At 48.8% G+C, this 14,448-nt stretch overlaps 1 protein-coding gene across 4 annotated transcripts in view; it reads left to right on the top strand.

The window, feature by feature from the left end:
- RNF220 (ring finger protein 220) overlaps positions 1-14,448 on the top strand; it is a 212,789-nt gene that overhangs the window by 141,329 nt on the left and 57,012 nt on the right. For 3 of the 4 annotated variants that reach the window (XM_031505551.2, XM_021528386.2, XM_021528394.3), the window contains 2 exons: positions 2,784-2,829; positions 12,100-12,195. In XM_031505551.2, the coding sequence (XP_031361411.2) occupies positions 2,784-2,829; positions 12,100-12,195 (142 nt within the window). Of the gene's footprint in view, positions 1-2,619; positions 2,652-2,783; positions 2,830-12,099; positions 12,196-14,448 lie in introns of those variants that run through there. The other variant, XM_021528410.2, reaches the window with a different exon arrangement.

Below are 14,448 nucleotides of genomic sequence, written 5' to 3'. Positions count from 1 at the left end.
TTTCATAAGATAATTCTGTGTAAATCACCTTAATTAGAAGTGTCAGATGAGCCCATGAATATCATACTTAGTAACTAATTTCCTATGTACAGGTTATAATTTAAAACACATGGATCACTCACTGAGTGGAAATATGCTAGCCATGAAATAATGTGGGGAGTGTTGGGGTTATTACTATGTAAATGTGTAATCATTTCAGACCACTGCAGCCTGGCTGGGTGATTAAAGAGAATCCCAAGGTCTCCAAAGATTGTGCTGTCTGCAAGGGCCTAGAGCAAAAAAACTTTAAAAGGCACCGAAAAGTGTTTGAACTTTAAAGGTCTTGATTTCCCTTTTACCATTTTTAATTTGTCTGCAGTGTTTATGGAGGGGAAGCTTCCCCTTTGCTGACAGCCTTTCGATCCTGAGCCAGCTGCCAGCATTCTTAAGAGGTGCAGGGGGCTGCAGCCCTTCTAATTCAGGGGGCTGTTTAGTGGGATCAGGAAAAGCACACTTAAATCACATGGTCTGGGTGCTTGGATGACCTGGGCTTATTCCTATTGCTAACCCATCTCTGGATATAAAAAAAAAAAAACCTGAATTGCAAACTCTTATTAGTGATAGAGTAGAGCTACATGGCAAGAAAGGGGGTGAGTATTAATAATCCCCCAGATGAAGAATAAAATAAAGTCTGCCAAGTTATCTAAACCCCTTCCTTATCGGTCCCAACAGCAGAGACTGGATCTTTTGGCTGACCAGAGAGACTCTGATTCTGAAAACTTCAGTTTCCTGGCCCTAACACCATTTCTAGGAGGAATTAATTATATTCTTCCTCTTTCCCTTGAAAACTAATAATTTTAAACACCTTTAACAAGAAAAGAGAGGAAACGGGTTTGTTTTTTTAACAAGGCATGTGGATTATAAAAGGAAAAGAAAAAGTTGTTTCACACTTCATGTGATTGAGAAATTCAGGGTAGTGCTGGAGGTTGAGAAGGGATTGAAATCTTTCCCATCGTGCTTGTTCTCGCACAGGCTTGAGGTGGTGCCAGGACTGTGTCTCAGTGGGCAGCAGGAACTAATTCTACTCTGTGACACCTCCTGAGGGTAGAGAGCAGAGCTGGGGGACACAGGGGGCATCCTGTGCCCTTGGTGAGCATCCTGCAGCACATTCCCTCAGGGAAGTGGGGCTGTATGAGAGGTGATGCCCCAGCCCATCCATCCGTGATTCCCAGGAACTGTAGCTGGGAGCAGAGCTGTGGCATTTGGAGTGACCTGATGACAGTGGATAACTGTGTGTTTCCACCATTTCAGGGCAGGGGGCAAAAGGCAGTGGCACTGGAAGAGGAGGGGGGCCATAGCCCCAGGAGAAAACACCTTCCTCCATCCCCGCTCATTTCATAACACCCAGCCATCTGCCAAATCAAGGCAGATTAAAGCCAGCCAAATTCAATTTTTCCCTGCTGGCACTGCAGCTCAGCATCTGGGGCTAAAGTGTCCCCGACAAAGCGAACATGACAGGCACATTGCTTTTTTGTCACATCTAGTACTGTGTTGATCTTCTAAAAGTCTCATAAAAATTTATTGATGTCTCCCATATTGCTGTGATTGAGAAGAAAGGAGCGCGGGCGTGCGGAGCCGGGTGCGCGCGCGCGGGCGAGCGTGTGTGCGTGTGTATATTAATGTTTCTGAAGTAGATCTGATTTGATATGTCTTGTTCTATTGTCAGCATCTGTTTAGCGAGGCTTTTTAATACTTTCTGGCTGCCGATCACTCATCCTTAGCCTGGGATGCAGGCTTGCATACAAATTTTGTTATTAAACACAATTCCATTTCCCCCCTTTCCCCAGCCCCCACCTCCCCCCACTACCCTCCCCCCTCCACCCACCCACCCACCTATCCATCATCTCCCCGGGGCTATGGGGAGCTGGGAGCCAGCCACCCCACCAGCGTGTGCTTACAAGCACAGGCACTGGGCTTGGCAACATATTTCAAGAGCCTTTTCCCTGCTGCAGGTGCTTTGCATTGACAAATCGAATCATGGGGAAATAATTTATTTCCTAATGCTGTTTGCAGCATGTTAGCAGGAGAATTTACATGAGAGAGATTACTTTAATAACCAAAAAATTACAGTGCAGGCCTCCCCGCCATGTCGGCTTTGATATGTAATTGTTTCAAGTTTAACCTGTCTGGAGGGGGGAAGGTGTTATTAAATCTATAGCATCTCCCGCTAGCGAGGGCAGGCGAGGAGGAGCACCGGGTAGAGACCTCCTTTCCTGCTAAATGGAGAACAAGCTGAATTAACAAATCACTCCGGCCTCCAGCAGAGCTGCTGCTTCCCTGGTGTGCCTGGAGTTGAGGAAATCTTTTTTTTCTTTGCTCTTATACCGATTTAATCTCCTTCTCTTTCCTATCCTCCTTTTTTTCGCTGTGCCTGACCCTTCACAGGGCTCACCACCTCTGCTGCCCTCTCCCTGGCTTTCTTCCCTATGCCCCTGCAGACTTGCTCTCTGCTTTTTCCCAGTGCTGGGAGAGGAGCTTTGCAAGCCCCAGGCAGGGGGAGAGTCAGTGTTTGACTCATGTGGCTGGTCTGGGGACTTCCACTTGTATGACCATTCTGTTACAGCTGGAGAAATAGTTGGCACTGCCCTCCTTCCTATGTCCCTCCAGGCAGGGTGAGGAGGCTCTTGTTGGTCCAGGGAAGAGGAACAATGTGCTTTGCTATTTGACCTCATGAGATCTCTCAAAGCACTCCCCTTATTGCCTGCCAGTTTTGTGACTGACCTCGTTCTCTTCTCTCTTGGCAGCAAGAGCTCCATCCTGAAGGATGCCATGGCAGCAGGCACCCCCAAGGTAAGTCAGCAAACCTCAGCATATTTTCCCTGTCCCCCAAGGGGTGCTCTTTACACCACTTCACCTTCCCAGCCCGCTCCCTTTCCTGCTGCTTGATGTCTCCCAGGTGGCCACACTTTTGGGGAAAGCTGCTGTCCCACTCAGCCGCTGGGCTGGAGCAGCCAAGTCCCTGCACAGGGCTCTGCACTCCTTGTGCAGCCGAGGAACGGTGGAGCTGAAGGACCTGCTGGGCTCTGGGACTCCAGATTGTGTCTAATGACAGCTAATGAAAGCTGATCACACACAGCCTGAGCTCAGCCTGGGAAATCACGTGTGGGAGTTCCTGGAGCCAGAGCCATATGCCAGCTTTGGAAGGGGAGAGTGGGCCTGCCTCAAGGGAGTGAAGCACACCTAAGGAAGAGCCCAAATCAAAGACACCATCTCAGCCTCAACCCCCTCCTCAGGACCCACCTCCCATCCCCTTGGCTCACAATGCAGAAATACAAAACTCACAGAGCATCATGGTATCGCTGCAAAGAGCATAATTTACTGATTTGCTGTCAGCTGGACTTCCTATGGCACAGGGATGGGAAAGACCAGAGCTTGGGCAGGTGAGCAGGTGGCAGGGAGACTGCAGGGCATTGCACAGCCTCTAAAAACCATGCAGTCCTCTCCAAGGTGGGCAAAGGCAAGTGCTCCAGGTTCTCCTACGCTGCTGATGACACAGTCCAAGTGAGGGAGGCTCCTGGCTTCCAGACAAGTGCAGGGCATCTCTCACAGGAGATGTCTTCATGCTTGTTTTATTAGAATTAACTTCCAGTTTCATTCCCCATTGGTTTTTCTGGAAGCCTATGGTGATTTTTTTGGCATGTGATGTCAGAAACAAAGACTGACATTTCAACTCTAGATTTTCTCCTTGGGGCTGGGTGTCTTGCCAAGTACATCAACACCTTGTCTGCCTCACCAAGGGAGAGGTCTGGGAGCCACTGTGCTGACTTGAGCTCCTGGCAGGTAGGGATGATTCCCAAATAACCCCAGCAAATTCCCAAATCCTTCTAGGGAAAAAAGAATTTGCAATGATACTTCATAGTGGTCCATACCTTTGTCTCCTGCATGACTATACTTTGTTCCTGTGCCCTGGAGCAAAGTATAGTCATACAGGAGAGTGGAGACCTGACTATTTCTCCCATGAAAACAAGCAGAGCAGAGAGGAACCCCCAAACCCAGCAGTTCTGGTAATCCACAGTGTGAGGCTGCCTTGGGATGTCTTGAAGGAGCTGGAAAGGGCACCAGCAAAATGAAAGCATCGGGACTGCAATCTTCCCCTTCCCTCCTCATCAGGACTCCGTGTAGATAACTCAGCAGTCCCAAACACATCGCCTGTGAGGGAGAAGGACAGCTAGGAAGACAGATTAGCTGTTTGGAGGCAAACACAGTGAGTGACTGACAGAGACCAGATAAAGAAGAAGGTCCATCTCACGGCAGGGCCAGGCTTTTGAAGTTTCCATTGACAAAGAATCCCATTTGCCTTGAGCGAGGGGATTAAACTGGGACTGGAGCGTCGTTCTATGTAAAAGAGATCAATCGTCCCCTGTCACCACATGGATCTTTTCCCTTTGCCCATCACGTCTGGGACTAAGAACATTAACTTCAAGAAGCCGGGAGAGCAGGGAGGGAGAGGGTGAAATCAGGAAATCTTTCATTCCCTTCTCAGAGAGCTTGAAAGCTTCTCAGCCCAGGAGGATTCATTATTTCTATGTGGCTTTTGCTGGGAGACAAGTCCTGTGTGGCATGGGAAGGCAAAGTGCTGTCACCTTCACCTGAGATTGGTATTAAAGGCGCCTTTGTAACCAGGTGGGATTGAGGAGGAGGGTGGTGGGGTGATGAAGGCTGCTCTTTTCCTTTGTGCCCGCTGCATGTTTGCAGCATGGGGTATGAATAGCCATCAGGTGGTGAAGTCCCTCTGATACAGTCCCAGGCAGAGGGATGGGGTACAGACCCCCAGAGTGGGCTTGCAGTCCATGGCCAGGCACCCAGGCATCACTGGGGGTTTGGCAGGAACCTCCAGGGAAGATCTCTACCACTCTGGAACTGGTGGAAGGGGACTGCTGCAATGTTTCTTGACCAGTCCTTTTCCTGGTGCCAACAAAAAGGCCAGCAGCTCCAGCAGCTCAGCAGTGGGAGCAGGGGCTGCACCTCCCCATCCCTCAGGAGCTTCCAATGGAAAAACAAACAAGGGCAAGCTGGTTTCACTCAGGGACATGGAAACTGGAATGACTGCAGGCTGGTAGTTACTTCTGTGGTCACCAGTGGCTCTAACTCTCCTTTAGGGCTCATTTAGGACTTTGCCCATAGCATCACTACCATTGCCACTTCTGTGCTGGCCTGAGGCTCTTCCTGGGGGGCAACTGGAACTGGAGATTTCATCTTCTCATGCTCTGTGGCCTAGCTCTGCTCCCACTCCTTCTCCACAGTTGCCCCAGCAAACATCTCTCTGGACAATAAAAGCCCAGATGTAAATGCACGTTCCTCTCTCACTGCCCCCCTGCCCCTGAAGAGCTGTCACTCACTGCACTGGGTCAATTTTCATGGCAATATGTCAAAGAAAATCCAATCACTCAACATGGGATGTGATGAATGCAGGATTATTGTATCAGATTCTTCTATTATCAGAGCTGACTGAGGCAGTGACAGCCAAGCAAGGTCTGCAAGCTGGGGCTCCAGCCAGCACCAGTGCTTGGTGCCTGGGCTCCCTCTCTGCAAAGGCAGCTCAAAGGGCAGCTCTGAGTGCCACAGATCTGCAGCGTTCAGGATCCTCATCTGCCCTTAGAGACCAAGCCTAATAGATGGTGATACACCAGTGTGGACAAGGCACTTGGACAAGCAGATTGTCACTCAGAAGGTTCCTTTCTGAAGGTCTGTCCAAGCCAGCCATGCCCCAGACCTCTGTGAGGCCAGAGCCTCCCTGCAGCACTCCCCAGCATGGCCTGAGCCTGGGTCTCGGGCAGAGCAGGCAGCAGGAATGTCTCACAGAGGCATATGGAGAACACCACAGACACTGCTTGGACTGGTGGCTGCCCAGGAGTCTGTAAACAGCTGTCAGCAGTGAGAGGTTCCCTTGGGTATCATTCCTAGACTTCATGCTCTCCCTTTGCCTTTCTCCCCTTGCCTTGGCTGCCACTTGCAAGGCAGGAGAGGAGCACACATTGGATTGAACCCATGTTGGTGAGGTGTAAATCCAACAGTTCCCACTCTTCCTTGAGTAGCTGATTATAACTAGAGAGTCAGCATCTCCAAGTCCTCCTTGCCACCTAAGAGCACTTCACTACTGCCTGTATTTCAGGGTATTAGCTGCAGACTGTTACCTGTGGTCTAACAGGTAAACTTATATCACCTGTGGAAGAGCTGATACTGATCACTGAAGGGGAAGAGACTGGGTTCATTAAGCATCCCAGCTCTTGTGATGGGTTCAGCATCCATTTTCCACTGCTGCTTCCTAACACATGGCTGCAAATTGCCTTTTCCACTTCCAGTCCTGGCTGTGCTCTTGCTCTTGCTGCAAACACTGATGTGAGTGGCCACGAGCAAAATCCATCCCACGCACCCAGCAGATGCCTGCAGCTGGTTTGTTTAGGTGTGCACCCAGCTCCACAGAGGGTGCCTGCAGGCAAGCAGCCAGCACTCTGCTCCCAGACCTCCGGCAGAGCTGGGAACCAAGCCACAGTGCCAGAGCTCTTTGCTTCCCCCACCCACCTCCGCGATTTTACGGCTTCACCGAGCAGTTTGAGAGAGAGTTACAACATCGGGTGGGAAATTTGACCACTAAAGCCCTCCAAGGAAAAAGAGCTTCGAAGGAAGAAAGATTTGGGGCCTTAAACCTTGACAGAATGTCTGTATTTAGCTCTTCCCAGCTGCCTCACTTGAGATGAAATTTCTAGCACAATCATTTAACTTCTTCATATAATGTCTGGTGGTAGGAACAGGGTACGGGTGTCAGTGCCCTGGGGTTTTAACTCCTTCTCTTGTGTCACTGACAGACTGGGAGGTTGGCAAAGTCATTCACCGTATCTGTGCTCCCTCCCTCTGCAACTGATTTACAAGGAAAGATTTAAAAGCTAAATCTGGGTATTGTGGCAAAGCTATTGCCAAGCTGGGGACATGAGAATGGCCAACAGATATGTGAAGGAGAGGAAATTACGTAGGATGAGTGTTAACTGGCTGTGCTTCCTGCAGTTTGGGGTGATGAATACCAGAGTCACTCCAAAACCATGTATCTGCCAGGTTTTATTCCATAAAACAAATTGCCCCATGGCCAAACAAAGTCCCTCAGTCCCCTTGGGCCAAACAGCTGTACCTCCTGTTAGAACAGGGGAAACCACTGCAATTGGCAGAAGGAGCAGAGAGGGACAGACCTGGGCCAGACCTCTTTCCCCCTCCATCTCCAGAGTGCTGATGGGCAGTTCTGCTGGAAGGAGCCCCTTTTGCCTCCATGTAGCTGGTGTCTCTTCCAAGAGGACACACAGCTCCATTCAATCCCACATGTCACTGTAACTTGCACAGAAATTAATTAGTAGCTCACATTTCTGTAAGCTTATTCTGCTTGTGAACCACTGGAATTTTTCAGTGAAGGCCAGAAGCTGATGATGCCATTATTTCTATTCGCCATTCACACCCTTCTCACATTTAAGCCTTTCATCCCCAGCTCCATCCCACCTTTATCTCTGCCAGCTAAAAGCCACTAAATAATTTTACCTCTAACTTTTCCCGGGAGCAAATGTGGACCCTCCAAAAGCTTCTAGGAAACTCAGCTCTAATAGTAACATCTTTGTGTCGGGGATCCTCCAGCAATAACATAAAAAACGGCTAGCAGAGTTAAGGGAGAAAATCACAGCAAGGCCTGGTATCACTTATTGCTTTCGGGTTACAGTTCCCAAGTGATAACAGCTATTAGCAACACTTTGACGTCTTCCCTACCGTGGAGGGGAGGGCAGGAGACAGAAAACATGTCAAGCCATCACCTCCATGTTAAGTGATAAGTACCTATTTAGACGGCAGAGTTAAGGCTGAATGCATCAAGCAGGGAACATTTTGTGCCAAAAAAAAAAACAAAAAAAAAAAATAGAAAGAAAGAAAGAAAAATTTAAAAGGCCATATAGATACATAAAAAGCAGGGTTAGGGTATTTGTTCTGCTGACAGCAGCTGTGATGGATTGTTTAAGAAAAATAGACTCCTTATGTTTTTCCAGGGCTCTCAGAAAGAGGAGTCCAGCACTTTAATACTCTCAAATGACTGGCCTTGAGAGGCAGCAGAATGTCAGAGCCAGCGGCTGGGCTGTCCCCACGCTGACACCTGCCCCGGCTGCCGGCGAGAGGCCGCGCTTCGGGCTGGGGGCGGCAATTTCCATCCATTTCCCGGCGCTGGAAGCTGCCCCCGACAGCCGTGCCCTGCCCCCGGGCCGCCCGGCGGGCCGGTGCCGCGCTGGCAGCGCCGTCCGTGCCGGCATCGCCTCCGCCCGGGAGCGGCTCTGGGCACGGACGGCTGGGATCTCTGCAGCCGGCAGACAGGCTGCAGGACGCGCGTTTGATCCGTACCACACTGCCCCTGTATGTATATACGTAAACTAGGTGTTGCTCCTAGCGTCGGGGAGCCGCTGAAACGTTCGCAGCTGATCTCTGCAGGATTGCAGGTCCACGGAGCGTGTCGGGAGGCGCCAAGGTGAGCCTTGCAGCGGGAGCAAGGCTGGTGTGCCCTCGGGATCCGTGGACATCCAGACGCATCTCTTGGCACGGCACAGCTGGGCTCCAAGGGGCAGGAAGGAATCACTGAGCAGGGCCGTGGCTGCCCAGCGTGGCAGGAGGGGCAGGAGGAAGGAGGGAGTACAGGGCTTGGACAAGATTGATGGCCTCGTTGCCATTAAGAAAAAAATTAGCCGGTGGCGGCTATCATATTAAAGGGTGAAGAAGCCGTGAATTATTTTCTTAAAGATCTTATCACTTACAATGATAATTTTACCTTCCAAAAGGCCACTTTTAATGAGGCAAGGCAGGCAAAAAGTCATGATTTAATGCCAGATTTTTTTTTTCAAACACATTTTACTGCTTTTTTGTCCATGTTTAAAAAGCGCCGGTGACCTTTTTTTATTTAGCTTGCCCCAGGTGTAATGCTCAGTCTGATCCTCTCAGGGTTTATAACCTCCACGGAGAGTGCCTCTACCCAATGGAGAGATGATTTAAAGGGGAGGGAGAAATATGAAGCTGCACCACCACTCACATACAGCCCTTGGTCCAGCTTCGATGGTGGGAGTTGTGGAGGGGAGACCAGGGAGGGAGGAGGTTCCTGTCCCCCCAGTATCCTCACTCAGACACACTCTGAAGGGCAGCTGGGATGTACTGGCAGTCAGACATGGATAAGCTGGTTTGTGGCCTTAACCTAAGGGAAAGGGGACATTTCAGCATCAAGGTTTGTTCCCACCATGCTGAAGAACCTGGTCCCATGCTAGGGAGCATCTCCACATCACACCTGTCTGCACACAGAGCACTTAGCACCATGGTTTTGGGCTGGGATGACAGAATTTGGGTCTGCCATGCAACATGGGCATGCATGAGGGCTGGGAGAGCAGCTTTTCCCTACACAGCCACATTCCCAGAACACAGCTGACAGAGGAATGGGAATTGTATCGCTACCCTTTCTCTGCTCGCTAGGACTAGTGTGGGAATGAGCAGAGTGGTGCAGGGAGCAGCAAATCCTTGTCTTGGTATGCTGTGGTCAGGCATCCTCACTGCTTAGCCATTGGAAAACAACCTCAACATGACAATCTGGGGTAAAAGAAGCCAGAATTGGGATGGCAGAGGCTGGTCTAATGCGGGATTGAAAGTCACCATGATGGTGAGTGCCTTTTCTAGTCCCTTAGCCTCTGAGTCTGCATCCCTGCCTGCCCCCATGGCTGCCTGAGAGGCAAAGTGTGGCACAGCACAGGAAAATGAGAAAAACAAATGAAGTCAAGTTTTCTAAGAGTGAAGGGGAAGTGTGACTTGGCATCTCTAACGCTGTGTTTAACATGCCGGCAAGGTATTTAAAATTGAAGTGCTTGCACACAATTTAAAAATAGACAGTTTATTAATCTAAACTGCAAGTGTATGTAGAAGAGGCCTCGAGATTGACATCTTTGGGATTAGTTTAGCCCTGCGTTTTTCCAGAGGTCATTGCCATGGTGCTCAGGAGGTTTGTGGAATAAATGGGGCCAGCATTCTTCCTGGGACCACACGCTAAAAACTAATACATAACGTTTAATTTACTGTCTCCATAGCTAGCCCAACCATTTTTCACATAATAATATTGGATTAGAGCTACCAGAAGCTGAGGGGGGGAGCGGGAGGCGGGCAGGGTTTGTCTGTCCATCCTCGAGGAATGGGGAGATGGGTGTTTTTTCCCCTTTTCTAGAATACATTGGAAGACAAAACAGATTTAACCCTCCCAGCTCCAGGACTCTTGGCTTATTAGGGCATTAACACTGCTGCAGTCAGAACTGTTATTCTGAGTCACAACTGAAGGCTTTGAGCCTCATCCCCATGTTTTTTTAGGACATGTGCAATCCTGCTTATTCAAAAATGGTCCTCACTCTCTATTTAGAAAATAAAGAAACTAAACAATAGCGGAGCTTGGGGTCTGCCCTCTGCAGAAGTTCTGCTTTTCCCGAAATAAATTATCTGTTCACCAAAGGCCATTAGCAGTTGGGTTTAGCCAACACATGAAGCCAGAGAGCCTCCCTGCTCTGCCCATCTGTCCCCTGGAAAGTGGAGGCTGGGCTCTTGAGGAAGCCTTTGATGGGTGCCCTCAGCCCCATGGGCTCCCAGGGCCTGGCATCCTCCCTGTTGGGCTGAGCTGAGCAGCAAGCCAGCCCCAGGATGTGGTCAGCACAGCCCTCAGCTGTCAGAAGTGGTTTGTCCAAGGAAATACTGAGCACCCCAGCAGGCAACTCCTCTGTGACCCCTTTCAGGACATCACATCTCCCTGCAGCTGGTAGAGCTGGGTTTTATGGCAGAGGTGTCCACTGCACACTGGGACATGCCTCTTGCCCTCATGGCAGGGCTGGCAGCTTACACCCATGGGGCTGAATTTGGCATCCCAAACTGCCCTCCTCCACCACCTCCCCAAGCCTGCCTTCCCTCCGTGCCCGTGCTGCTGCACTGCTGTGCTGCTCTCGTGGAGAGCTGTCCAAGCCTGGGGGATTGCTTGCTGCTGACTGAACCAATTTGTATGCTGAGTCATTTTTCCACTTTCTCATATCTTTCCAAAAAAATGCACATTTTTTCATGTTTCATTTCAGCCCAGAGGCAAATATTTCTGGAATACTTGCCTTTCTCCAAGGTATTATGCTTTTTAATAATGTTGTCACCACACTTGACCTGTCCAATTCAGATGATATCTACACTTCCCTTCACAAACACACACATCTCCAAGCAGTCATTTATTGTCAAATCTTGCCAGCTGATTCTCAGAAACAAACATCTGCACAGCTACATTTCCAGTGTACATTTTTTCACAATATAGTGGGCTATATTTAGCCTAGTTTAGCTAATTTATAATTTAAATTAGAATTTTAAATTGCATTTTTTCCTCAAAGTACTCTATCATAAAATTCAATTGTAACTCAGTGTACATTTCTTCAGATGCTGTCAAACTCCCATAATAATTTTCCTGCTAGAGTTCACTGTATGTAGAATTTAGACTTACCTACTATGGACTTGAAGTTTATCAGTGATCTCTTAGGTCTCAAATATCACAGAGCTTTTTAACCTTCTAAAAGGCCCTTTTTTTTTCTGTGCTACTTATTAAAATAAATAGCATAATTACTGAAGGAAGAGGTAGTTGCACTGCAAAGGTGCTGAGAGCTTTAGTGCAGTTTACAAAGCTATTGAGAGATTTAGTGGCACTTTAAAAGGGCAGATGAGGACATGGAAGAACTGCTCCACCTCAGCACTCCTGTGCCTTGTCATGAGAATTTCTGGTGTGGTCCTCACATACCATTTCCAGCAAGGCCTGATTCTGCCCCAGCCGCCAGATCTGGGGTAAAAATGACTGTTCCATTCATTTGTACTTTCCTAGACCCCGCAGCCTGGTCCCCTCATGGGGCCCTTGCAAAGAGCAGAGCCAGACCCACAGCCCAGTATTCCATCCCAGCACAGTCCCACAGCTCAGCTTGGGATGCTCTCCATGGCTTTGAGGACAGCTCAGAGACAGTCAGAGAACTAGACAATGCTCACAACATGAATTTCTCCTTTCTCTTGCAGTCAATTTTGTTGTCGGCCTCAATCAAGCGGGAAGGAGATTCTCCAACAGCATCACCCCACTCCTCAGATGACATCCATCACTCAGACAGATACCAGGTAAGCAGGTAGCTGCTGTTGCTGGTCTCAGCCTTAGGCAGGGAGCCAGCACAACCCAGTGCCCACAGCTCTGTGTGACAGCCTTGCTCTTGGCTATGCAATCACTGCCCTGGTTCTCCTGCCAACATCACGGGGACATGAACACTTGGCCCCTCACAGGACTGAGAAGGTGGGCTTTTGTCTGCAAATCCTCCCAGCTCCAACTAGAACCACAGTGATATTTAAAAATGTTTTTAAATCTTTGTAGCGGTTTCTGTTGCATTATATTCACCATTTTGGTCTCATTTCCATGGCTGTGTTTGTCATTACCCACCCTGTCCCATTGAGAAGCATTCAGAAGTGATGTTTTTTACTCATGACTCCCATCCAAGACAGGAATGAGTGTGGACAATCCACAGCCATTCCAGCCTGTTTTATAAAACACTCTCTTCCCAGAGGAGCAGCAGGTCTTGACGTCGGTGATGCAATGAGTAAAACTTGAGGGAGATGGAGCAAGAAATTAAAAGGGCAGCAGCACAAGTACAGCTTGGCTGGTTGTAAGTCCATCTGTATTTTTGGGGCTGGCTGCACACTTGACTCCAACTTAACACACATCCAACTTTTTGGCTGCAAGTCTGTACTCAGCCACTGGCTTCAAGTAGGCTCTGAAAAACAGCAGATAAATTGATGCTGGTCATCAGCACAGACCCAAGCATGTGTCCACCTGCTGTGTTGGAAGGTTGGGTGGGCTGAGGCTGTACCAGCATGGCAAATGCCCATCACCCTCTATTCTGTGGTGGTCTGCAGCCATACCCTGTGCCCAGGGCCAGGCAGGCACTCATATCTTCCTGCATCAGCCACTTTGCACATGCCAAGTCTGTGTTTGAACCTGCAGAGAGAGGCTGATGACCAGTGCTGAGGCTCTTATTGAACAGACCCAGTTATAACCTGTGTTCCTGAAGATGGGTCCTGTTAGTAGCAGATTCGTACATTTGTTGCCCATTATTCCATCCTCTGTCCTATTTATTGGTTATATTATCAGTTGTGGATCATATTCTCATGTGGCTTTGGGGTATAACTTGGTATCACATCACAGCTGCTTTACCCTCCCATGAGCAATAAAAGCTGGAGCAAAGTAAGAGAAGCAAAACCTTGCAGAAGATACAGAAATGCCTGTTTCAGGTAATCCTACTCTCTTTCCTGCCTGTTTATTAAGGCTAATAAATAAATTATGTTCATTTCAAAAGAGCATGGAAGAAATTTTTGCTATGGCTCCTTTGTTGGAAAGCTTCCCTCTCTTCCCACTCTGCCAGATATCAGTCTCTGTGAGGCTGGTGGCCCCTTGCAGCCCTCTGTTCCTGTACATTTTTATTATGTCATATTCAAAGACAAATATTCTTAGCAGAAGCCCCTCTATGTGCTGAGTCCAGCTACTCTCTAATGTGCTTTAAGTTTGTGAGCATATTTTATGGAAGGTTGCAGCTCTTAATGCAAATGTGTAATGGGAGTTGTACGTCTGCACTGCAGGGAGAAAACACCTCTAGGGCCTGATTTTCATTTATGCCTGTGCTGGCTGAGTTATGCTGCACTGGCAGTGTAAAGGGACCTCAGAGTGGGTGCCAAGGGTGTGTAAAGCCTCAGTGTATTCTTAATAAAGCCACAATATGAACAAGAATTCAGTCTGCCTGGCTTACCAAGGGAAAAAGCCCAGGAAGCAGAGCAGAAGACTCTCACGGTGGTGATTTTAAGGGCTGCAAAATTTAGTTTTCCATATGCAGAGGTGTGCTGGAATTATGACTGTCCCTTGTGTTGTGATCTAATCATGATTGTACACTTATTAGTAACATGCTAGAATGTGAGTTATTGGCGTTTGGGTTTTCAGAATTCCTGTGGCTCAGTTTTCTCAGTCTTTGTGCTTATATACCAATGGGAATATTTAGGGCAGGAGATTAATGAATAGGAGTGCTACAGAAATAGGGGCTTGCACAGCACTTGGGCTGCTTGCATTGCTCCCCATGCTGAGAGGGGGCTGCGGTGAGGCAGTGGGGTGGCTCCTGGATGTGGGGAGGAGGCATCCTCCTGCCTCCCCTGTGCCAAGCCTGGTTGCCTGAGTTTGGTACATGGTGACTGATCAGACCGAGGTAGTGGCAGTGGATTTGGTCAGTAGGGGCTGCTCCTCTTACAGTATGTTCTGTCAGATGGAGCTTTGAGTAAAAACAAAGCCATTTTAGTTACATTTAGATAAAACCCTGAATACCCAGTGGAGAAATCAAC

Source organism: Lonchura striata, chromosome 9 (genome assembly GCF_046129695.1).
Source record: "Lonchura striata isolate bLonStr1 chromosome 9, bLonStr1.mat, whole genome shotgun sequence".
Lineage (NCBI taxonomy): Eukaryota > Metazoa > Chordata > Aves > Passeriformes > Estrildidae > Lonchura > Lonchura striata.
This window is presented reverse-complemented; position numbering and strand designations above follow the sequence as displayed.